The sequence below is a fragment of the Octopus sinensis genome, linkage group LG17, assembly GCF_006345805.1.
Source record: "Octopus sinensis linkage group LG17, ASM634580v1, whole genome shotgun sequence".
NCBI classification, from domain to species: Eukaryota; Metazoa; Mollusca; class Cephalopoda; order Octopoda; family Octopodidae; genus Octopus; species Octopus sinensis.
This window is the reverse complement of record NC_043013.1, coordinates 6172885-6199339: the sequence shown is the minus strand read 5'-3', so window position 1 is coordinate 6199339 and position 26455 is coordinate 6172885. Positions and strand designations below refer to the sequence as shown.

General features: G+C 37.3%; 1 protein-coding gene across 2 annotated transcripts in view; it reads right to left on the bottom strand.

Moving 5' to 3' along the window:
* Positions 1-26455, bottom strand: part of LOC115220676 (rho GTPase-activating protein 24-like) — a 182293-nt gene that overhangs the window by 9058 nt on the left and 146780 nt on the right. The window contains exons 3-4 of one of the 2 annotated variants that reach the window (XM_029790789.2): positions 14473-14726; positions 12954-13079 (exon numbers count right to left, since the gene is read on the bottom strand). In XM_029790789.2, the coding sequence (XP_029646649.1) occupies positions 12954-13079; positions 14473-14701 (355 nt within the window). In that variant the 5' untranslated portion in view covers positions 14702-14726. Of the gene's footprint in view, positions 1-12953; positions 13080-14472; positions 14731-26455 lie in introns of both variants that reach the window. The other variant, XM_036510282.1, reaches the window with a different exon arrangement.

Here is a 26455-nt window from a genome sequence, read left to right as displayed (position 1 = left end):
TGCAATTTACTTAATCATCGGTATATTATTCTTATTTTAATTATAATATTTCCATTATATGTAATTTTCTAGATGGTGTAATTTAATTGTTCATTTTGAATTGATAAAAGGTGGTTTTTTCTAATTTTTATACATATATTATATTTTGTGAAATTTGATTTAGTATTTCTAAATTGAATTTTTCCCTGTAAGTTAGGAATAATATTCCCTCAAATTATTATTATTATTATTATTATTATTATATATATATATTGTACGAAGGATTGTGGGTAAGGCCAGAACAATGTGAAGTAAATGCAAGGTAAATCCCAAGAAAGCAAATATGTGAATTAATGTAGACTTACCTTGCATTCAATATTTCAGGGTGGTGACCCCATTTTCAAGAAACTGACAGCAACATTCGTCAGTTTCTTGAAAATGGGGTCATAACCCTGAAATAGTGAATGCAATGTAAGACTACATTAATTCATATAATTGTTTTCTTGGGATTTACCTTGCATTTACTCCACATTGTTCTGGCCTTACCCACAATCCTTTATACAATATATTCTAAACAATGTCTCACAGTAATTATTCCATTATAACATATGTATCTATATATATATATATATATATATATATATATATATATACATATATATATATACATGTATCATCATCATCATCGTTTAACGTCCGTTTTCCACACTAGCACGGGTTGGACGGTTCGACCGGGGTCTGGGAAGCCAGGGGCTGCAACAGGTTCCAGTCTGATCTGGCAGAGTTTCTACAAGTGGATGCCCTTCCTAACGCCAACCACTCCGCAATATTATTCTTATACAAGAGTGCTATTGAGGGGAACTTTGAAGTTTCAGCCAGCCAACCCATCATTAGACAATGACTGAGCTGGTCGATGGCTTAACAGTCCAAAAATGGCTTAGCTGGCCGAAACTTCAAAGTCACTGTCAATAATATTCTCGTTTAAGAATAATAAATTTGTACTCTCCAAAAGTATAGAGTAACCAATCGGATTAGTGTAAAATTGTTTTTATTACAACTGAACTTAAAAACAAAGATTTACACATACACACACACACACACTAAAGATGCACGTGTGGCTGTGTTTGAGTTTCCTTCCTGACCACATGGTTCTAGGTTCAGTCCCTTTGTATGGCACCTTCAGCAAGTATTTCCTATTCTATGGGCTAACCAAAGCCTTGAGATGGGATTTGGTAGACGGAAGCTAAAGGTTGAAGTGTAAAGGGTTAGGATGAGACCCCAGCTGTGATAATGAAGGGGAATGGAGATGAATGAATCAAGACATATATTAAATTCCTTCATAAATCAGAGAGAAGGAATAAAGAATGAGGTCAAAATATCAATCATAATGTTTAATCGGGGTCACTCAAAGATATTAAAGTTGTACCGAATATTGAAATTACTGGGTTCACATGACTGCTGGGGCCAACCATCTGCCCATCACCCTTGTTCACCACCCACTTGCCACAGAGAATAACAAGGTACTTGATACCATTCATTGGTCTGACATCTAAGCCATCAATCAAAACAACAAATGGAGCTAATTTAAAACAAATGCCCCTGCAGGACTTTAATATACTTTGATATTTATATACACACACTCATCATGCACACATACTGTCAATCAATACAGAATGTGTGTGTGTGTGCGTTGTGCATGGGTGGGGATGCATGTAGGTGACACATCCATCTTCCACAGAATTCCTCACAACAAAGTCAGTTAACACTGGAGCTAAGCTAATAACACAGCACAATGATAATACAAATACACACATAGCATACACTTTTTCATATATATATATATACATTTCTTTTATTCTTTTACTTCTTTCAGGCATTTGTTTGCGGCCATGCTGCAACACTACCTTTGGATGAACAAATCAACCCCAGGACTTGCCTAACATTTATTCTATCAGTCCCTTTTGCCGAACCGCTAAGTTACGGGGGAAGTAAACACACCAGCATCGGTTGTCAAGCGATGTTGGGGGGATGAACACAAACACACACACACATATATATATACATAAATACAACGGGCTTCTTTCAGTTTCTGTCTACCAAATCCACTCACAAGGCTTTGGTCAGCCCAAGGCTATAGTAAAAGACACTTACCCAAGGTGCCACACAGTGGGATTGAACTTGGAACCATGTGGTTGGGAAGCAAGCTTCTTACCACACAGCTACACCTGTGCCCTGTATGTATATATATGTATATATACACACACATACATACACAAATGATAAACAGACAAATAAAAAATTCTTTAACACATCTTTAATGATATATATATATATCATTAAAGATGTGTTCACGTTCCTGTTCGTCGGACAGTTTTGTTAAAATACAACAGTTTTGTTCTATTTTAACAAAACTGTCCGATGAACGGGAACGTGAAACTCCGAGTAACAGCTTTTGTCAAATTTCTGCTGCTTTTAAATAAAGCATATTACTCTACCTCTGGTATTTGAGTACTCTTTTTTCCACCTTGTTTCACATTTATATGTTTACTCTGGTATATATATATATATATATTATATATATATATATATATATTTATTTATATTTATGTGTATCTTTTGGTGTCTGTGTTTGTCTCCCCCCACCACCACCACCACCATGCCGCTTGACAACCAGTGCTGGTGCATTTACATCTCTGTATCATAGTGGTTCAGCAAATGAGACCAAGAGAATTGGTAACAGACTTTAAAAAAATAAGCCCACAATATAATGACTGAAAAATAAAGGATAAAAGATATGTATACTATATATATATATATATATATGGCTGATACCAGTGCCACCTGACTGGCTCCCCATCCCGGTGGCATGTAATAAGCACCATCCGAACATGGTTGATACCAGCCTCTCTGCCCCGACTGGCTTCTGTGTCAGTGGCACACAATAAGCACCATCCAAACATGGCCAATGCCAGTGCCACCTGACTGGGTCTTGTGCCAGTGGTGCATAAAAAGCATCCACTACACTCTCAGAGTAGTTGGTGTTAGGAAAGGCATCCAGCTGTAGAAACACTGCCAGATCAGATTGGAGCCTGGTGCGGCCTCCTGGCTTGCCAGTCCCCAGTCAAACTGTCCAAATCATGCCAGCATGAAAACCGAACGTTAAGTGATAATGATGATGATAGACAGATAAAGATATATATAATATATATATATATATATAAAGAAATGAAGAAATGCTGACAAAATAATTTAAGTAATTTAAGTAATTTAATTAGGTGAAAGTTCTATATATATATATTATATATATATAATATATATATATATATATATATATATATATATATATGTAGGTCCCGGGTTGAGTCGGGGTTAACCACAGTAAATAAGGTACTCAATACATAGCAGAGTAAATTAATTTATTATATAGAAGGAGCTTCTACAGGACTAGAACTGTTTCATTCAAAAGAAATCATCAGGAAGCTAGTTGACAAGAGTTCTTGTCAACTAGCTTTCTGATGATTTCTTTTGAATGAAACAGTTCTAGTCCTGTAGAAGCTCCTTCTATATAATAAATAAATATATATATATATATATATATATATATATGTGTGTATGTGTGTGTGTGTGTGTGTGTATTGTACAAAAGATCGTGGGTAAGGCCAAAGCAATGCGAAGTAAATGCAAGGTAAATCACAAAAAAAACAAATATGTGAATTAATGTAGACTCACCTAGTATTCAATATTTTGGAGTTATGAACCCCATTTTCAAGAAATTGGCGAATACTGCCGATATGCGTGTGTGTGGAGTGTACATGCACGGAAAGGTGTTGCTATAGCAAGCAGCTAGCTTCCTGTAACTCCTTTCTATTGTTGATCTTAGGTTTCTTTTGGTGTGTGAGGATGGCCTCAGAGATTCTACAGTTGCCCCTGTTCCAGAATCTCTGAGGCCCTCCTCATACACCAAAAGAAACCGAAGATCAACAATAGAAGGGAGTTACAGGAAGCTTGCTGCCTGCTATAGCAACATCCTTCTGTATATGACCACTCCACACATGCTCACATACACACACATCGGCAACATTCATCAATTTCTTGAAAATGGGGTCATAACTCTGAAATATTGAATACAAGGTAAGTCTACATTAATTCACATATTTGTTTTCTTGTGATTTACCTTGCATTTACTTTGCCTTGTTTTGGTCTTAGCCACAATCTTTTATGCAATATATTCTACGCAATGCTTCATAGTAATTATTCCATTATATATATATATATATATCATCATCATCATCATCGTTTAGCGTCCACTTTCCATGCTAGCATGGGTTGGACGGTTCAACTGGAGTCTGGGAAGCCAGAAAGCTGCACCAGGCCCAGTTTGAACTGGCAATGTTTCTACGGCTGGATGCCCTTCTTAACGCCAACCACTCCATGAGTGTTGTGGGTGCTTTTTATGTGCCACCGGCACGGGGGCCAGGCAAGGCTGGCAACGGCCACGAACGGATGGTGCTTTTTACGTGCCACTGGCACGGGGGCCAGGCGAGGCTGGCAACGGCCACGAACGGATGGTGCTTTTTACGTGCCACTGGCATGAGGCCAGTCGGGGCGGCGCTAGCAACGGCCATGAACAGATGGTGCTTTTTACGTGCCACCGGCACGAGGCCAGTCAGGGCGGGGCTGGCAACAGCCACGTTCGGATGGTTCTCTTACGTGCCACCGGCAATGGTAACTCAGCTGCAATTTCCATTGATCGATTTCGATTCTGATTCTCTCTCCAAATATATATATATATATATACACACACACACACACACATGCGCTCAACATAATTATATATATAAAATGTGTATGTGTGTGTGTGTGTATATATATATATATATATATATATACACACATACAGGGTGCAGTGAGTAAACTGTCATCTAAATTATGCAAAAAGGAAAATAACACTGCCATCTCATTCTAACAGATATGTTTACCAAAATTACAAAAAAATATCTTGAAATACTAAAGAGTAAATTCATTCAATAAAATCGCCATTGGCTTCAACCACAGCCTCCAGACAATTTCGGAATCTCCTGTGACTCTTCTGGAGGATCTCTTTGTTTATGCTGGTAAATGCTGCCATAATTCTTGCCTTTAGTTCATGGTCACTCACTCAACTGTGCCGCACACATAATAATCAAGGGGGTTGCAATTTGGAGAGTTAGATGGCTAGATGTTAGGGGTCATGTGGTCGAAGAAATTGTCTGACAGCCATGACTGGGTTCTCCTCCTTGTGTGTCATGGTGCAGAGTTCTGTTGCCAGATATAGGGTCTTCCAGCAGCCACCCTCTTGACTGAGGGCAGCACTACCTCCTCAAGGCCCTTGATATAGGCCTCCGTGTTTGAGTTTGAGGCTGTGTGGGAAGGTGAATGGAGGCATAATGTTATCATCACTAGTGATCACTCCAAACACCATGATGTTGACTGGATGTTTGGTTTTTGTTACTCTCAGTACATGTACTCAGATTGCACTGTCCTCAGATTGACACCCAAACACTCTGAAATGTTCTGACTGGAGCTTCCGGTGCGAATGCCAAGCAGTATAGCATGTTGTTTTGAAATTTCTGGCAGAGTGAATTGCATCCTGGTGCAGTTTTTCTCACAGACAGTACCCAACCGACCCTACTATACTGTGTAGTCAACAAAATCAAAAACAAACAATATGCAGGCATGAAATTAAAAATGTAAAATGGCAACAATTTACCCATCGTACTCTGTTTATACACACACACACACATGGTCGGTCATATATTCCACAAACATATCTACATCATCATATATCAACTTCATGTATTAATTTCATAAGAAAAATCTGCATGTAATTTTGTTACGGTAAAACAAGATATCTTCCTTTGAAAATACCAGATATTTCAAGTCCTGCCTTCCAAGTACAAACGAACCAATCCAAAGAGCACTGACCATGACTAATGGAAAAAAATAGAACAAAGCTGATTTATTGGTCAGTTCCAAAGTATTTGTCAGATCAAGCAGGTCTATGTCACCACAGTTTTAACTGCAGGCTAATAGACAATGTACATACATAATACAAGGGAAACTCTGCGGAAGAAGGTTGATGGTGGCAATGATGACAACAGCAACACCACTGTCATTGTAACCATTATCATCATCACTGTCATCATCCTCATCATCACCACCACCACCACCATCACCATCATTTAATTTCCATCTTCCATGCTGGCTTGACTTGGATGGTTTGATAGGATCCGAAAGGTCCAAAGACTGTGTTATGCTCCAATGTCTGCTTTGCCATGGTTACTACAGCTGGATGCCCTTCCTAGTGCCAACCACTTTGCAGATAGCACTAGTGTTTTTATTTGATGTTTGTGGCCCCAGCTGTAGTGGCCCCAGTTGCCATATAACTTATAAGACTAAGGCCTCTTTTGACTAAGCTGGACTACACAAAGAGGGAGGCAATATTATGCTGGTGATGAATGATTAGAGTATGAAGACAGAAGATGGAACGGGGCTTTTACTGCAGAAGAGATACAGGGCAACTCACGTTATAGAAGAGGAGGTGGGAGTTAACTAAGGTGGACCTGCAAATAGAGACCAGGGTGGATCCTGAAGGTACAAGAAAGAGGATCTTCCCTAATGTTGCCCTCCTTCTCTAACCAAGTGAATTTTAGAAGAGTTAATGTAGGCTTGGTCAAAGAGCACTCATACCAAAACTAAAAATATAAATAAGAGTGTTGTAGTTTGCTTGAAGCATTGTAGTACAGAAATAGAAAAAGAAAAGGAAAACAAAGAAAACGTCTAACACTGCTGAAATTTTACAAAAGCCTTTATATTTCAGGTACAAAGATCCATTCTCAGAAGGAAGCAGTCCAAGAAGTGTCTAGTTACTCTTTTACTCTTTTACTTGTTTCAGTCATTTGACTGCGGCCGTGCTGGAGCACCGCCTTTAGTTGAGCAAATCGACCCCGGGACTTATTCTTTGTAAGCCCAGTACTTATTTATCAGTCTCTTTTGCCGAACCGCTATGTGACGGAGACATAAACACACCAGCATCAGTTGTCAAGCAATGCTAGGGGACAAACACATACACACACACATATACGACAGGCTTCTTTTAGTTTCCGTCTACCAAATCCACTCACAAGGCATTGGTCGGCCCGGGGCTATAGCAGAAGACACTTGCCCAAGATCCCACGCAATGGGACTGAACCCGGAACCATGTGGTTGGTTAGCAAGCTACTTACCACACAGCCACTCCTGTGCCTATTTACATCAATTTCATTATTTTCTTTAATCCATTATCATTCCAATTATATGTGTGTGTGTATGTGTGTGTGTTGTGTGTGTGTGTGTGTGTGTGTGTGTGTGTGTGTGTGTGCATATATACAAATATTCTATAATTATAAACATAATTATAATTAGGGGTCAGCTAATTGCTTCACCACATACCTAATTAAGAAATAGGAGTTCAAAATTCCTTTTCTACTCCCATAAGAATCTCCCAGACAGTAACACACTTTTTTATGTAGGCAAAAAGATTGAAATACTGCAGTTTCTGTGGTATTGCTCGTAACATACACATGGGTACAATGGGATAAATATGTATTCACATTCGGCTGTGTGAATTTTGGAAGTGTTGGTTGGATATCTGTTGCATGATGGGAATGGAAGCACTCCGTCGGTTACGACGACGAGGGTTCCGGTTGATCCGAATCAACGGAACAGCCTGCTCATGAAATTAACGTGTAAGTGGCTGAGCACTCCACAGACACGTGTACCCTTAACGTAGTTCTCGGGGATATTCAGCGTGACACAGAGAGTGACAAGGCCGGCCCTTTGAAATACAGGTACAACAGAAACAGGAAGTAAGAGTGAGAGAAAGTTGTGGTGAAAGAGTACAGCAGGGATCACCACCATCCCCTGCCGTGGCCTCGTGGAGCTTTTAGGTGTTTTCGCTCAATAAACACTCACAACGCCCGGTCTGGGAATCGAAACCGCGATCCTATGACTGCGAGTCCGCTGCCCTAACCACTGGGCCATTGCGCCTCCACGTTGCACGATGACGCTCGATAGTGTACATATTTAATCCTAACACTTTCAAATTTTATACTCAGAATGCTACACTGATGATGAGAAATAAATAAGTGAATATACTTTAATCTAGAAACGCGTATGTGGTTAATCGGAGTCGTGAGGATTCATTATTTTTCTTTTTGCCTACATAAAATATGTTACTGTCTGGAAGATTCTTACGGTAGTAGAATAGGAATTTTTAACTCCTATTTCTAAATTCGGTATGTGGTGAGGCAATTAGCTGACCCCTAATTATAATTATGTTTATAATTATAGAATATTTGCACAATTTTACCTAAAAAGGTTATTTTAACGTACCGATCTACTTGGTGAAATTATTAATTAATTAATTAATTTTACCCTTTTATTATTAATATATGCATATATATACATATGTACATGTATATATATATATATATATATATATATATATAATATATATATATATATATATATATATATATATATGTATGTATGTGTATGTGTACAAACATATATACACATGTGTGTGTGTGTACATACATATACTATTAAACCTTTCTTTCTAGATATATGAGCTGTAACTGAAATGTGCTCAGAATGAATCTGAGACAAATTATAATTGAAGAGGTGAACTCAGAAATAATGTTTAGGTCAATCAGTAAATTCCCAAACCAAAAACACATAGACGTGAAATTTTTAAAATACTTTAAAAAAAATACATTAATCCATATTAATACAGATCAATACAAATTTATATATATATATATATAAAATCATAACATATAAATATATAAATAAAAATATAAATTAAAAGAAAGTAAAAATATGTGAGGTGTAAATATGGTGAGTGCAAACGAAAGAGAAGACATTAACAGTAATAGAAAAAGACACTGAAAATAAAATGATAAACTACCTATAAAAAAATTATACAACATATATAAATTATATAACAATAGGAAGGCATCGAAGTCGTTGTACAGCAAAGATAGGTGAAACAGTTCAGAGAGCAAATATCTACATTAGTAGAATAGATCAGAAAATTTGCAATTAAAGATTAAGAATTAAGGATAGAGACTTGTTATTAGAGGAAGTCCTTTCAACAGCCATTTCTGGAGTACATTTTTGTAAGGCAAAAAGTTCAAAAGTTTAATTCTTAATCTTTAATTGTAAATTTTCTGATCTATTCTACTAATGTAGACATTTGTTCTCAGAGCTCTCTTACCTATCTTTGCTGTACAACGACTTCGATGCCTTCCTGTTGTTATATAATTTATATATGTTGTATAATTTTTTTATAGGTATTGTTATATTTCGGAATGGTCATACTGCCAGTTTAGCCAATAAAAAATAAATATCACTGAAGCAAAATAACACCAAATATATAGTGCATGTGTTTTTATTGGCTAAACTGGCAATATGACCATTCCGAAATATAACAATATCTGTTTCAACACACGACTTCACATAAAAAATCTTGCACAACAAATATTTAAACGTACTTTTTTATAGGTAGTTTATCATTTTATTTTCAGTGTCTTTTTCTATTACTGTTAACGTCTTCTCTTTCGTTTGCACTCACCATATTTACACCTCGCATAGTTTTACTTTCTTTTAATTTATATTTTTATTTATATGTTTATATGTTACTAGCAGTATCGCCCAGCGTTGCTCGGATTGTAAGGGAAATAAATATATAAGCATTTTTAGAGAGTTATAGCCAAAAAATAGCAAAAAAATGCATTAAAAATTGAAAAAAAATTAAGATAAATTTTTTTTTAAATCGTTGACACATCGTAGATAATTTTAGAGAGTTACTTCCCTTATATAAAAGCGAAAAAAAATGCATTAAAATGGAAAAATATGATGGTAAATTTTTTTTAAATCGTAGACTCATCGTAGACGCACGCTAATACCCAGAAGGGCTCGATATGAATCACGACTATAAGATACCCGCTTTTGGTTAAACTGCACCGCAAAATGTGGGAGTAGTTAGGAATCTAAATCGTAGGAGACAGACACACAACTTCACTCTTATATAAAGATGCTTTTTTTTTTTCAGTCATAGAGTTAGATTTATGAAGGTCTTCAGTAGAAAATCCTTCGAATTCTGACTCGCTGCTTGATATAATGAAATTCGCATCCATTTTTTGTCAGAATTACATATTTTGAAAACACAATAGGAACAAATTTCGGAAAAAAATCTCCCATAATTCACGGAATTAATACAGAGTAAAATAAAAACCAAGTTACCTTTTCTGTCCGTCCGTGTGTCTTTGCAAATGTGTTGGAATGATAAGTGAGTTGAGTTTTGGCGCCTTTTTTACTAATAACAAACACACACGTGTTTGTATGTAGTTGTATGTGTATGTAGTTGTATGTAGTTGTATATGTATGTGTATGCGTGTGTGTGAGGAATGACACACACACACACTCACGCACGCACACATGTACATCAATGCTTTCGGAGTGATATGTTAAAATATTGAGTTTTCTCGAATTTTGTCTTAATTGGTGGTAAAATTGAAAGAAATTTTTTATGGCATCACCCACTGAAGTACTCTGAAAAATCTTAGGTAAATTCTAATTGAAGAAATTGTGTGAGGAATAAATGGTTATGTATTTATTTGTTTCTGTTTGCTGTGTTTTTTTATTTTTTGAGTAGTGGTTTAAATACTTTCAGTTTAATCTTCCTCAAATCACTCTGTCGCTATTTACTTTCATTTTATTCGTTGCCCACTGTGTGTGTGCGTTTGCGTGTGGTGTAAACCAGACTAAGAAAAGCATTTGACACACACACCAGAATGTGAGTTTTCTGTAAATTTTGCTTAATTGGAGTTTAAATTTTAAAAACTGGACCTGGCATGACGCGATGCATTGTACTCTTAAAAATGCTAGGTAAATTGTAATTGAAGAAATCCTATATTGTAGATTTGTATAACTCCCAAAGGGAGGCAGATAAAATCTGCCTTTTATAATAAGAGATGATTTTATATATAGACTAGCAGTATCGCCCGGCGTTGCTCGGGTTTGTAAGGGAAATAACTATATAAGCATTTTTAGAGAGTTATAGCCAAAAAATAGCAAAAAATGCATTAAAAATGGAAAAAATATGATGGTAAATTTTTTGAAAAATCGTTGACTCATCGTAGACATTTTCAGAGAGTTACTTCCCTTATATAATAGCGAAAAAATGCATTAAAATGGAAAAAAAACGATGGTAAATTTTTTTTAAATCGTAGACTCATGTAGACGCTTTCTTAGCCATTTCTGTTTTGGTGTCTTCAAGCCATGAAGTCGTTGTTCTAAAAGAACGCTGGTCTCCTTGACAACGCATTACGACGTTGATTTCCTTACACTCCCTTCCCCACAGGTGCAGGTGTGAGCGTGGACGCCAACTCTGCCGCCATCGACACACGAAAAATTATGCATTAAAATGGAATAAAAAATGATGTTAAATTATTTTTAAAATCGTAGACTCATCATAGACGTGCGCTAATACTCAGACGGGCTCGATATGAATCACGACTATAAGCTACCCGAATTTGGTTAAACTGCACCGCAAAATGTGGGAGTAGTTAGGAATCTAAATCGAAGGGGACAGACACTCACACAACTACAGTTTTATATATATAGATATACATAGCGCAGTAGTGGTGAGATGTGACAGCAAAGAAAAGCATACATTCACTCTCTGCATGCAATTAGACTCGGAAAGTTCGTGAGGAACCCATTGACCCAATTTGCTGACTTTTCCGATAGCACACAGGTCTCAATGAATGGTTGAATGACCAAATCCAAGCTTCTCTGCTAGTTCCTCAACAGTTACGATGAGATTTTGTTCCACCAGGGTTTTCAGGATGTCCTTGTCGAGTTCTACAGATCTTTCAGGATGAGGCTCGTCTTCTAGGCTGTTCCAATATAGCTTTGAAAAAAATAGCTGTTAAAATCGAAATGCACTCTTCAAAACTTGCACTATGAATAAGGACAAGATAAAATTACTACCTGCTTTTATAGCAAGTTAATATAAGTAGTTTATCCCATTCCCCTCTGACTTTTAGTTCAAGCTGTTGAAAAAACCGCATTATTATATATATATACATACATACATACATACATACATACATACATACATATACACACACACTCTCTCTCTCACACACATGCACACATTTATATTCTGTTATTCTTTTATATGTTTCAGCCTTGAGGTTGTGGCCATGCTGGATCATGTGTGTGTGTGTGTGTGTCTATCTGTCTGTCTGTCTGTATGTATATATGTATATGTATGTGTGTGAACAATAATATTTTCAACAGATGTGTTGCAAATGTATCTGATTGTTCTCAAGCTTCAATACTGTGTGTGTATGTGTGTGTGTGTGTGTATGTATGTATGTATATGTATGTATGTATATGTATGTATGTATGTGTGTATGTATGTATGTGTGTGTGTATGTATGTATGTGTGTGTGTGTGTGTGTGTGTATGTATGTATGTATGTATGTATGTATGTATGTATGTATGTATGTATGAGTGTATGTTTACTTAATTACTAACACAAGCCACTACGGTTATTTAATGTAAAGTCTTCTTCAAACTCCTTAAGCACCCAGCCATACCAGCACCTGTGATAAATACGACTTGAAGACTGTAATGGAACCCATAAGGCTAAACACTTCTTCAGCAGAGAACATAGCTTTAAATACAGACAAAGCATACCACTACAAGTTGGTATGTTATATTTGAATAAAGGATGACAAAGGGCTCACAGTTTGAATGCAGCCTGCTCAGGCAGGGCTGGCTAGAGGTTAAAATGAAAACAACAACAAAAACAAAACATGGTTTTCTTTTTGTGTGTGTGTGTGTGTGTAATAAGAAATACAGAAGAAACACTTGCTTACCCCCTCCATTTGGTCCGTAGATCACTTTCCGTATGGCACGAATCCATTCTTGCCTCTCGGCTTCTGACTCGCAACAGAACAAGGAGACTTCGTGAGGTGTCGGGTTTGAAGCTTTCATATTCTTGTCTGAAACATTACAGTAGTAGCAGTAGCAGTAGTAGTAGCAGTAGTAGTAGTAGTAGTAGTAGTAGTAGTAGTAGTAGTAGTAGTAGTAGTAGTAGTAGTAGCAGCAGCAGCAGCTTCTGATAATTACCCCCAAGAAAAGCCATACAGTTATAGAAAGGACAGAAGTCAATTGTAGCAGCTCCTACACATTTATTTCTTTATTGCCCATATATATATATACACACACAAAACTGAGTATTTGTATCTTTTTATCAATAACCAATGAAGAATTACGGTCCTTCAGTTTCTGACCTATGTGTATGTTTTGTACTATGTAATGAATTTTTCCTTATATATATATATATATATATATATATATATATATATATATATATATATATACCAAAAAATGTAAAATATTCTTTTCTACTCTAGAAACAAGGCTCAAAATTTTGTGGGAGGGAGCCAGTCGATTAGATTGACCCCAGTATGCAACTGGTACTTAACTTATCAACCCTGAAAGGATGAAAGGCAAAGTTGACTACAGCAGAATTTGAACTCAGAACGTAGAGACAGAAGAAATACTGCTAAACAGTTCGCCTGACATACCAACGTTTCTGCCAGCTCGCTGCCTTTAAAAGTGTAAAATATTATTTTCTAAATAAATATGGCAAATGAATTTTAAAACAGGTAAAATATCAACCAAAATACATTGTGGCATTTAAATGGTTACATTCCCTTATGATGTGAGTTCAAATCCCATACAAGTCTACTTTGCCTTTCACCTACCAAGGTTAATAAAATGTGGTCAATGTAATTGTTTGTATATTTTTGCAAACAGTGCCCCAGCATGGCCAGAATGCTATAACAGAAAGCAGTCAAAACGAAAACAAGATAATCAAATTGTATAAAATATGGCCATATCATGTTGGAACCACCAATTCCCATGTAGGTGACCGCTTGGGAAACCTAGGAGCTGGAAGCATCTCACTTTTATAGGTACAGGTGTGACTGTACGGTTAAGAAGTTTGCTTCCCAACCACATGGTTCTGAGTTCAATCCCACTGCATGTCATCTTGGACAAATGTCTTCTACTTGAGCCTTGGACTGACCAAAGCCTTGTGAGTGGATTTGGTGGATGGAAACTGAAAGAAGCCCATCATGTGTGTGTGTGTGTGTATGTGTCCCACTACTGGCTTGACAACTAGCATTGATGTGTTTATGTCCCCATAACTTAGCAGTTTGGCAAAAGAGACTATTTTTTTAATAGAATAAGTACAAGGCTTAAAAACAAAAACAAAAATAATATAAGAACTGGGGTTAATTTGTTCAACTAAAATTCTTTAAGGTGATGCCCCAGCATGGGCGCAGTCTAGTGATTGAAACAAGTAAAAGATAAAAAGACAAATAATACCTGGTTCAATTTCAAAAATATATTTATCTGGATTGCCAGGACTATAAGAATGGGCAAAGGCCCTGTTGCCGGGGAGAAGGATTGAACCAAGGGACTTCTGGTCATCTTCTCTGGTGAAGTAAAACAAGATGTTTCCATTGAGTACAATCCAACGTCTCTGCCAAGTCTTCACAATCCCGCCGAGCTTCCTGAGCCAGCCTTTTTTGGAAATCGGATGAGAATTCATCATAAAATCTGGAGGAACATGGAGTGATCTGGAATGAAAATAAAACCAATGAGAAACATGTCTAAAAACAAGAGACTCATATAAATATATCTCATCTCCCCTTTTACAATGTAAAAAGGAAGCTGCTTTAATCCCTATTTCATCACTGTTATTTTACCGTCCCCTTTTTTATGCTTACATGAATTGGACGGAGTTTATGGATGCAGATTTTCTACAGCTGGATGTCTTCCCTATTGCCAACTCTTACCCTTTTCCAAGCAAGGTAATTTTTCCACATGACCAGACATGTTTGCTCTGAATGATCTGGGGTTTAGTCCCATTGCCTGGCACCCAGTAAAGATGGTCAAAAATTCCACTAAGTATTTTGCTAGGTGTGATAACAATTCTGCCATCTCTCACAACCTTTGAAGATGTAAATAAATATTAAAACAGATTTCATCAGTTTTCATCTGTAAAGATGAGGTTTAATACTTCTTTTATTCTTTTACCTGTTTCAGTCATTTGACTGCGGCCATGCTGGAGCACCACCTTTAGTTGAGCAAATTGATCCCAGGACTTATTCTTTGTAAGCCTAGTACTTATTCTCTCGTTCTCCTTTGCCAAACTACTAAGTTACAGAGACATAAACACAAATGATGTTAGTGGAGGTGAGGGGGACAAACACCGATACAAAGACACACACATAAATATATACGTATATGTATTTATAGAATGGGCTTTTTCCAGTTTTCGTCTACCAAATCCACTCACAAGTCTTTTGTAGACCCAAGGCTATACTAAAAGGTACTTGCCCAAGGTGCCATGCAGTATATATGTATATATGTTGGGCTTCTTTCAGTTCCCATCTACCAAATCTACTCAAAGGTTTTGGTTGGCCAGAGGATATATAAGAAAGCACATGGCCAAGATATGCTATGTGCTGGGATTGAAACTAAAACCATGTGGTTGGGAAGTGAGCTCGTCAATGACACAGTCACACCTGCACCGATTCACTATCACCATCATCATCATCATCATCTGATTTAACGTCTGTTGTCTATGCTAGCATGGGTTGGATGGTGTGACCAGAGCTGGCAAGCTGTGAGGCTGCATCAGACTCCAGTCTGATTGGGCACAATTTCTACAGCTGGATACCCTTCCTAACACCAACCACTTTACAGGGTGTGCTGGGTGCTTATGGCTTTATTTCATCAATTTTTGTGAGAAACTTAAACATTAGGTGTGGCTGTGTGGTTAAGTATCCCACTCTGCAACTCCATAGTATCAGGTTCAATCCTAATATGTCTCATTGTGCAAGTGTTTTCACCATAGGCCTGCTTCAACCAATGCCTTGTGAATGAAAATGGCAGGTAAAACATAGTGGAAACCCGTTGTGCGTCTGTGTGTCTATAATATTATTAGTAATAAAGAGTATGGAAACTTGTACATTCAGAAAATTTATTTTATAACCTTATACAGTATATTATATTACTGGTCATTATAATACGCTGTATAAGATTATAAAATAAATTTTGTGAATGTACAAGTCTCCATACTCTTCATTATTAATAAAAATATATAATTCAATCAATTTTTAACGTCCAGCAAAGCATACACGGAATTACCCATCGGAACAATTCACAGAGTCACAAGTAATAAATTGTAGTCATAGACATTAAAATACCAATCAAATTGGTTAACCATTAACCGAAACTTAACTGAGAGCTAATACAGCATAACCCAGATAATATATCCCTCCAAACACACTTTAATATATACATATATATATATATCATCATCATCATCATCATTTAGCGTCCGCTTTCCATGCTAGCATGGGTTGGACGGTTCAACTGGGGTTTGTGAAGCCAGAATGCTGCACCAGGCTCCAGTCTGATCTGGCAGTGTTTCTACGGCTGGATGCCCTTCCTAACGCCAACCACTCCGTGAGTGTAGTGGGTGCTTTTTACGTGCCACCTGCACAGGTGCCAGATGGTGCTGGCAAACGGCCACGAACGGATGGTGCTTTTACATGCCACCGGCACAGGGGCCAGGCGAGGCTGGCAACGGACACGAACAGATGGTGCTTTTACGTGCCACCGGCACGGAGGCCAGTCGGGGCGGCACTGGCAACGGCCACGAATGGATGGTGCTTTTTACGTGTCACCGGCACTGGTATCACAGCCGCAATTTCCATTGATGTTGATCGACTTCGATTTTGGTTCTGCTTTCTGATATCTGATTTGATTTTGATTTTTTGATTTTCACTTGCCTCAACGGGTCTTCACAAGTGGAGTTTTGTGTCCCAAGAAGGAAAGGTATGTATAAGTCGACTGGCTACATACCAGGTATATATATCATCATCATCATTATTTCATGTCCTTCTTCCATGCTGGCATAGGTTGCACAGTTTGACAGGAGCTGGCCAGGCAGAAACCTGCACCATATTAGCACAGTTTTTTACAGCTGGATGCCATTCCTAATATCACCCACCCTGCAGAGTAAGCTAAGTTCTTTTTACGTGGCACCAGCACATGTGAGGTCAGTTTTGGCATGGATTTTTTAAGCTGGATGCTCTTCCAAATACTAATCACTTTACAGTGTACACTGGATGGTTTTGAAGTGGCACCAGCACTGTATATCATCATCATCATCATCATCATCATTTAGCGTCCGCTTTCCATGCTAGCATGGGTTGGACGGTTCAACTGGGGTCTGTGAAGCCAGAAGGCTGCATCAGGCCCAGTCTGATCTGGCAGTGTTTCTACGGCTGGATGCCCTTCCTAATGCCAACCACTCCGTGAGTGTAGTGGGTGCTTTTTACGTGCCACCCGCACAGGTGCCAGACGGAGCTGGCAAACGGCCACAGACAGATGGTGCTTTTTATGTGCCACCGGCACGAGGCCAGTCGGGTCGGCAACGGTCACGAACGGATGGTGGTGCCAGATGAGTCTGGCAAACGGCCATGAACGGATGGTGCTTTTTAATAGAAGGTTTTAGGCCACTGATGATCGAAATCAATAGACACCGTAAGAGTGCTGTAGTTAGTAAACCACTAGAATGCAAATTCTAGCCCTCATTGTGATCTTTTATATATATATATAGAATAAGGCGGTGAGCTGGCAGACACGTTAGCGCGCCGGGCGGAATGCTTAGCGGTATTTAATCTGTCGTTACGTTCTGAGTTCAAATTCCGCCGAGGTCGACTTTGCCTTTCATCCTTTCTGGTTGATAAATAAAAGTACCAGCTTCGCACTGGGGTCGATGTAATCGACTTAATCCCTTTGTCTGTCCTTGTTTGTCCTCTCTATGTTTAGCCCCTTGTGGGTAATAAAGAAATATATATATATAGAATAATAAGGTAGTCAGAATGTTGGGTGATTATATATATTTTTATTAACATTTTATTTATACTTTTAGCCCTTTCTTCCATCTAACTTTAAACCACTTTTTAATAAATCTGATAACAGAAGAAAGTGCTAAAAGTGTAAATAAAATATAAATAAAAAATGTGGCTGTGTGGTAAGTAGCTTGCTAACCAACCACATGGTTCCAGGTTCAGTCCCACTGCATGGCATCTTGGGCAACTGTCTTCTGCTATAGCCTTGGGCCGACCAATGCCTTGTGAGTGGATTTGGTAGACGGAAACTGAAAGAAGCCTGTCGTATATATGTATATATATATATATATATATAATATATATATATATATATATATATATATGTATATATGTTTGTGTGTCTGTGTTTGTCCCCCTAGCATCGCTTGACAACCGATGCTGGTGTGTTTACATCCCCGTCATCGGTTCAGCAAAAAGAGACTGATAGAATAAGTACTGGGCTTACAAAGAATAAGTCCCGGGGTCGATTTGCTCGACTAAAGGCGGTACTCCAGCATGGCCGCAGTCAAATGACTGAAACAAGTAAAAGAGTAAAAGAGTATATAATCATCAAACATTCTGACTATTTTAATATACTAAATATATAATATCTGTACATCACTTCAAACTCTCTCTCTCTCTCTCACTCTAGAGAGAGAGGAGAGGAGAGTCTCAGTCATGGGTAGTGCAATCCAAAAGATCCTGATAAAGGAAGTTAGTAAGCTTTAAGCATGTATACAGGTGAGTGAACTGAAGGAATGTGAAATGAAATATTTAGCTCAAGAACACACTGTGTCATCCAGTCCAGGAAGTGAAACCACAATCTTACAATCACGAGTCCTACACATTGACCACTAGGCCACGTGCCTCCACATACAATTCATTGGCCTTCTGTCAAGGGTTTTAAATCAATATTTGGTCTATTTTTAGATGAAAGCTTTATTTACAAATGTTTTAAGGTGAGAATGAAACAAAGGCTCCTTATATTATTATATTTTATGTTTCTCCACCATCACCACCACCACCACCACCACCACCATCACCACCACCATCACCACCACTATGCTTGCTGTTCCCTACTGGCAATAAGTTATGTACCTAAATATCTATTGTTATTAGACTTAATCCCTAATGAGATTAAATTAGAAAACATAATTACAAGAAAATTATAAACCTTCAATAAGAACATTTTATGAAGTCATACAATTATTTCCATGTAGACATGTACAAATATGTGTGTGTGTGTGTGTGTGTGTGTGTGTGTGTGTGTGTGTGTGTGCATGTGACAGAAATATACATACATATATAAAATAAACATGCATGCAATCTCACAAACACACACGCACGCACAGATGAGTATATTTATGTACCCAATATCATAACACTGTTATACATAGACACACACACACATATTTATACTTATATGTGTGTGTATGTGCGTGTGTGCATGCACACACGTGTGGGTGTGAATGTGCATGTGTGTGTTTCTATGCGTGTACAAACAGGTAATCACAAGTGATTTAAAATTATTTATCATATATATTTTATATATATATATATATATATATATATATATATATATATATATATACAATTGAGATAGGGGTTGTAATGCAACCCTCCATGGGATAACATATATCCAATATACTGCTAGTGAAGTACCCAACAAAGTTAATACATAAATGTTAAGGATTGCGATGCAATCAATTCATTTACTGTATTATATAGGCGAAGGTAAAATGATTTACCACAAATTACTAATATATATATATATATTTAAAATAATAATGGTGAAAAATTGAATATGAATTTGATTAATATCAGTTTAAAATCAGTGGTCTAGCATATAGAAAAATCTGAAGATTCAGAAAAATTGTATTATATACATACATATATATATAATATAGATATTAGATTATATATAACTGTGTCTGTGTGTCTGTGTCTGTAGCAAGAAGTTTGCTTCCCAACCACACAGTTCTGGGTTAAGTCTCACTGCGTGGCACCTTGGGCAAGTGTCTTCTACTATAGATTCAGGCCGACCAAAGCCCTGTGAGAGGATTTGGTAGATGGAAACTGAAAGAAGCCTGTCCGGTGTGTGTATGCATCTTCAACATTTGTTTATTACATTACTCTTTATGCTCCAGTCTGACACGGGTTTCTGCTGCATAAGTATCCTAATGTCATTCAATGTAGTATTTACTTGCATTTAGTTGGTTCAGATGTTGTAGATATTCATCCAAGGTAAACATTCCTATATACTCTTTTACTCTCTTTTACTTGTTTCAGTCATTTGACTGCGGCCATGCTGGAGCACCACCTTTTAGTCGAGTAAATCGACCCCAGGACTTATTCTTTGTAAGCCCAGTACTTATTCTATTAGTCTCTTTTGCTGAACCGCTAAGTTACGGGGACGTAAACACACCACCATCGGTTGTCAAGCAATGGTGGGGGGACAAACACAGACACACAAACATATACACATACATATATACGACGGGCTTCTTCCAGTTTTCATCTACCAAATCCACTCACAAGGCTTTGGTCGGCCCGAGGCTATACAAGACACTTGCCCAAGGTGCCACGCAGTGGGAATGAACCCGGAATCATGTGGTTGGTAAGCAAGCTACTTACCACACAGCCACAGACGAGTGAGAACATGCATTCTTCCTCAATTATCCATGTGCATTACGAGTAATGACACAGAAACTAGTTTGCTGAAGCCTAATTATATATACATTGATATATAAAAAAGAAAAAAAAATAACAAGGTAGAAGTTTTTATTTTTCATTTCCTTCCAAAATTGCTCTTAAATGTGGTTTTGGCTGTTTTGACTGCTTCTTCTAGCATGTAAAAATTACCTGTTAAAGGTAGTTTTCTCTTGCATTTAAATGTACACTATATTATATTGAGTATATATATATATATATATATATATATATATATAATATATACACATACATAGATAGATAGATACATAGATACATACATACATACATACATACACACGCACACATACATATATATATATATACATCTATCTACACATACACACACATATATATACATATATATATATAAACATATGTACATATATGTACATATATATGTGTATATGTGTATATATATATATATAAAAACATATGTACATATATATACATACATATATGTATATATATGTGTGTATATAGGCATATGTGTATATATACATACATATATATATATATATATATATATATATATATATAAACATATGTATGTATATATATATATATAATATATATATATATATATATAAAACATATGTATGTATATATATATATATATATATATAAACATATGTATGTATATATATATATATATATATAACATATGTTGTATATATAATATATATATATATATATAAACATATGTATGTATATATATATATATATAAAACATATGTATGTATATATATATATATATATATATTATATATATATATATACACACACACATATACCATCTATACATATATTCACACACACACATATATTCATACATACAGATACACACACACACATGCATACATATATCCATATACACACACACACATATATACAAGTAACAAGTATACACACACATACACACACACATACTGTATACACACACACACACACACATCTACACACAGATTAATGGCAAATCCACAGCTAACGCTCTGTTCACAATGACCTTATTTTACTTAACCATTGGCATAATTTCGAGAACGTGTTCCAGCCATGCTAACCTGGGAAAACTAATGATTTATGGAACAATAAATAAACGAACAAAGAACAAAATGACTTTTGAAAGCAAAAAGAGAAAAAAGAAACAGAAAAAAAACGGGTATTTCACACAAAACAACACCAGTTTTCTGTTTCACTTTCAGCATTGGCTTTTCTAAATTTCACTTTTCACCACCGTAAACAGGAAGTTGGCTGAGTTTTATTTCAAGTGGAGCTGAGGAATACAAACAAGTACCTAGGAAATGTAAGAGGTGGAGAGAGTGGATATGACACAAGGAAATGGAGAGCAAAAGGGAGAGGGAGAGAGAGAGAGAGAGAGTGAGAAAGAGAGAAAGAGAATACAATACTACTTGATGGCTGGAGGGAAAAATGTGTGTAGTGTCAAAATAAATAATAATGATAATAATAATAATAATATGAGATCACCATGTCGCACACATATGGTTGTGATGCATGTGCCTGGTGTACCTTTATCAGACGGGTAGTCATGATGGGTATATTGGGCTTCGTATATTTTAGCCCAGTGTCACTTTGATGGCATGAACTGCTCTCTCACTCAATAATAATAATAATAATCCTTTCTACTATAGGCACAAGGCCTGAAATTTGGGGGAGGGGGATAGTCGATTACATCAACCCCAGTGTTCAACTGGTACTTAACTTATCGATCCTGAAAGGATGAAAGGCAAAGTCGACCTCGGTGGAATTGGAACTCAGAACGTAGTGATGGACGAAATACTGCTAAGCATTCCGTCCAGCGTGCTTAATGATTCTGCCAGCTCACCACCTGAGTAAAAGTAATAAGACCTCACATTCAGAGGTGTTGGCTGTTGACACAGTCACGAACTCTAGCAGGAACAAACTTACAAATACCTTGGATTAAATGAGGGCTCTGACATCCAGCATGCAAGCATTTGAGATAAGATCAGGAAGGAGTGTTACAGGAGAGTTTGAGCAGTCCTAAAATCCAAGTTAAATGCATGTAACAAGGTGTTAGCTATAAATTCTTTAGCAGCTCTGATTGTTATTTACAGTTTCAATGTGGTGAACTGGAATATGAGCGAAATAAGGAAGACTGACAAGAAAATCGGTAAGCTGTTGACTTGCAATATGATGCACTGCCCAAAGGCAGACACAGAACATCTTTACCTACCCAGAGCTCAAGGAGATTGAGGCTTGATCCAGTTTGAAATCTCTTACAAAACCACCACAATTGAACTGGCAAAATATCTTGAAACATCTAACTACAGGATGCTATAGCTTGTTGCAAACCATGAAAGACCTAAGAAGCTTCATTCTGTTATGAAGGAGAGTAAAAAATTTTCAAGTGAGTTTATTCATAATACCCAGGGTGAACAGCATGATGGAAGTGTGGCAACTGTAATTGCGAAGAAGGTGAAATCAATAGCAAAACACATTGGCTGATAGGTGGGAGCAAAAGCCTCTGCGTGCCAAGTGTGTGGCTTGTAGCGAATAAGCTGATATAGACCGGAAGCATACCCATCAGTGGCTATGGAGCTCAGGGCTAAAGGCAGAGAGTGGTGGCTTTATCTTGGCTGCTCAAGATCAGAGCTTATTGACCCAGAACTATCAAACTAATATGAGGAAAAATGGTGTAGACCCAAAGTGCCGATACTGCAATTATGGGATTGAAACAGTGGATCACCTAATTTCTGGGTGTAAGGTTTTAGCACCTGTAGAGTACAGATCAAGACATGACCGAGTTGGCCAATATCTACAATGGATAATGTGTTGGCATTATAAAATCAAAACTGCTGACATATGGTACAAGCGCCACTCTGAGGCTGTAACTAAGGGAGCAAATGTAACGATTCTTTGGGACTTCCCAGTATGTACAGACTGGACCATCAAAGCAAATAAACCAGATATTGTTATGAAGGACAAAAACAATAAAGTCTGTTTATTGATTGACATGAGCATACCCAGTAACCATAATATCTTGGCAAGCAAATTTGATAAGCTCAGAAAAAAAATAGGATTTGCTCACCGAAATCAAAAAGATGTGGCATCTCAAGACGGTCACAATACCAGTGATTGTAGGAGTACTTGGAATGATAAAAAGAGGAACTGAAATTGATTTAAGAATGATCCCTAGCTTACCATCCATGCAGGAAGCGCGAAAGATTGACTTACCTGGTACCTCACACGTACTGAGAAGAGCATTGTCGCTGTGAATTTTCTTTCCTTTTCCCCACTTTATTTTTTGTTTACATTTTTTTATTTTTTATTCTTTTTCCTTTTTCTCTGTCTTTCTTCCCCTTCATTCTATCACATGATTTGGTAAATGAACAATCTAATGTGTTTATTTTAATGGCCTACCAATGTATACAGTGCGTTTCTCTAGCTTAGGAGACAGGAAAACACTCAGCAAGAAATGGAAACAGAATTGAACGAAGATAATAATAATAATAATAATACCTTCTACTATAGGCACAAGGCTTGAAATTAGGGGGAAGATGATAGTCTATTACATCGACACCAGTACTCATCAGGAACTTATCTTTTTGACCCCAAAAGGATGAAAGACAAAGTTGGCCATAGTGAAATTTGAACTCAGACTGTAAAAACAAATGAAATACTGCTAAAAATTTCACCCGGTGTGCTAACAACTCTGCCAGCTCAGCTTATTATTAATATTAATAATAATAATGGTTTCAAACTGTGGCACAAGGCCAACAGTTTCTGGGAAGGGGAGAAGTTGAGTATATCAACCCCAGTGTTTGACTGGTACCCATTTTATTAACCCCAAGAGGATGAAAGGCAAAGTTGACCTCGGTAGGATTTGAAGTCAGAAAACGTGAGGACAGACAAAATGCCACTAAGCTTTTCACTCAGCAAGCTAACAATTCTGCCAGCTCTTGCCTAATAATAATAATAACAATAGTAATGATAATAATAATAACAACAACAATATAATAATAATAATAATAATAATAATAATAATAATAATAATAATAATAATATACCAGGCAGTGGCTCTCATGGCTTCTGATCTTAACTGATTGGAAGTGTTATCATGTACATTGTTTTGTCTTGGTATAAAAGATGGGCTAGAGCAAATATTCTGCTCAATACCACAGATTTGCTTGTCAGTTGTTTGACCTTAACCAGTTGAACATGTCCCTTAGTGGCTGACGATATGTGCATCTCTGATCACGAGCAGAAGTAGTGGGGGAGCATCATAGCCATGTGTTGAGAGGGATTCTTTGGGGTTTGAATAATTCACCTCTGGAAACATGGGTGGTTCTTTCAACATCCTTAAACAACCCTTATTCAGGGACCGTTTGAGCGGGATGGGCTACTCAACCTGAAGAAAATTTTAACTGGGCCCCACCTGCAAGGTCATGCACTGTTTATCTTGATATGTGATCATTGTCGTGCACATATGGTTGTGATGCATGTGCCTGGTGTATCTTTATCAGACGGGTAGTCATGATGGGTATATTGGGCTTCGTATATTTTACCCCAGTGTCACTTTGATGGCATGAACTGCTCTCTCACTCAATAATAATAATAATAATAATAGGGATGGACTACTCAACCCATAGAAAATTCTAACTGGGCCCCACCTGCAAGATCATGCACTGTTTATGAGATTGCCATGCCCTGCACATATGGTTGTGATGCATGTGCTTGATGTACCCCTATCAGACAGATATAAATATGGTAAGTATATTGGGCTTCATACATTTGTACCCCAGTGTCACTTTGATGGCATGCATTGCTCACTCAGCCGTCGTCATTGATGACGACGATGACGACAATGGTTTCATATTTAGGCACAAGGCCAGCAATTTCAGGGAAGTTGATTACATTAACCCCAGCACTCAACTGGTACTTGTGGGTACGCTCAACTCTTCACACAGAATCCTAACACAAACACATACAGAAGCAGAAACATTCATAGCTTTATATACACACACACAGAAGCACACACACACAGAAGCACACACACACAGAAGCACACACACAGAAGCACACACACACAGAAGCACACACACACAGAAGCACACACACACACACATCAATATGCACTCACAGAAATGCCTACGTAGGAAAACGTAACTGTGCAAGTGTACATTCACACACACACACACATTCACAAACACACATGTGTGCGCACATGCACACACAGTTGTCAGGGTTGATAGCAGAATATGGCAAAGAATATTTTGTGAGAGTTTTACACTCGGTGCCACCCAAGATTGTCTCTTTTGGTTCTGGTTTCACTCAGCATTCTTTAGCATTTTTCATGTTTAATGACAATTTTTGGATCAGATTTCCTTGGAATATATCGTACAATTGACATGAAACATTCATTATATACTGAAAAAGTGTTCTGTGTGTGTGTGTGTGTGTGTATGTGTGTGTGTGTATGTGTGTCTTTGCACGTGTGTATGTTTGTGTGTATATCTTGTGTATGTAAGAAAGCATTATCATCACCGTTACTATCATTGGTGGTGGTGGTGGTGATTACAGTTGTGATGATAATGGTGGCGGTGGTGATGATAATGACAATGATGATGATGATGATGATTCTTGTGGTGCTGATAGTGTTCATCTTCCTGGCTCCCTAAGACAAAGATCTAAGAGACAGAGAGAAAGAAAGA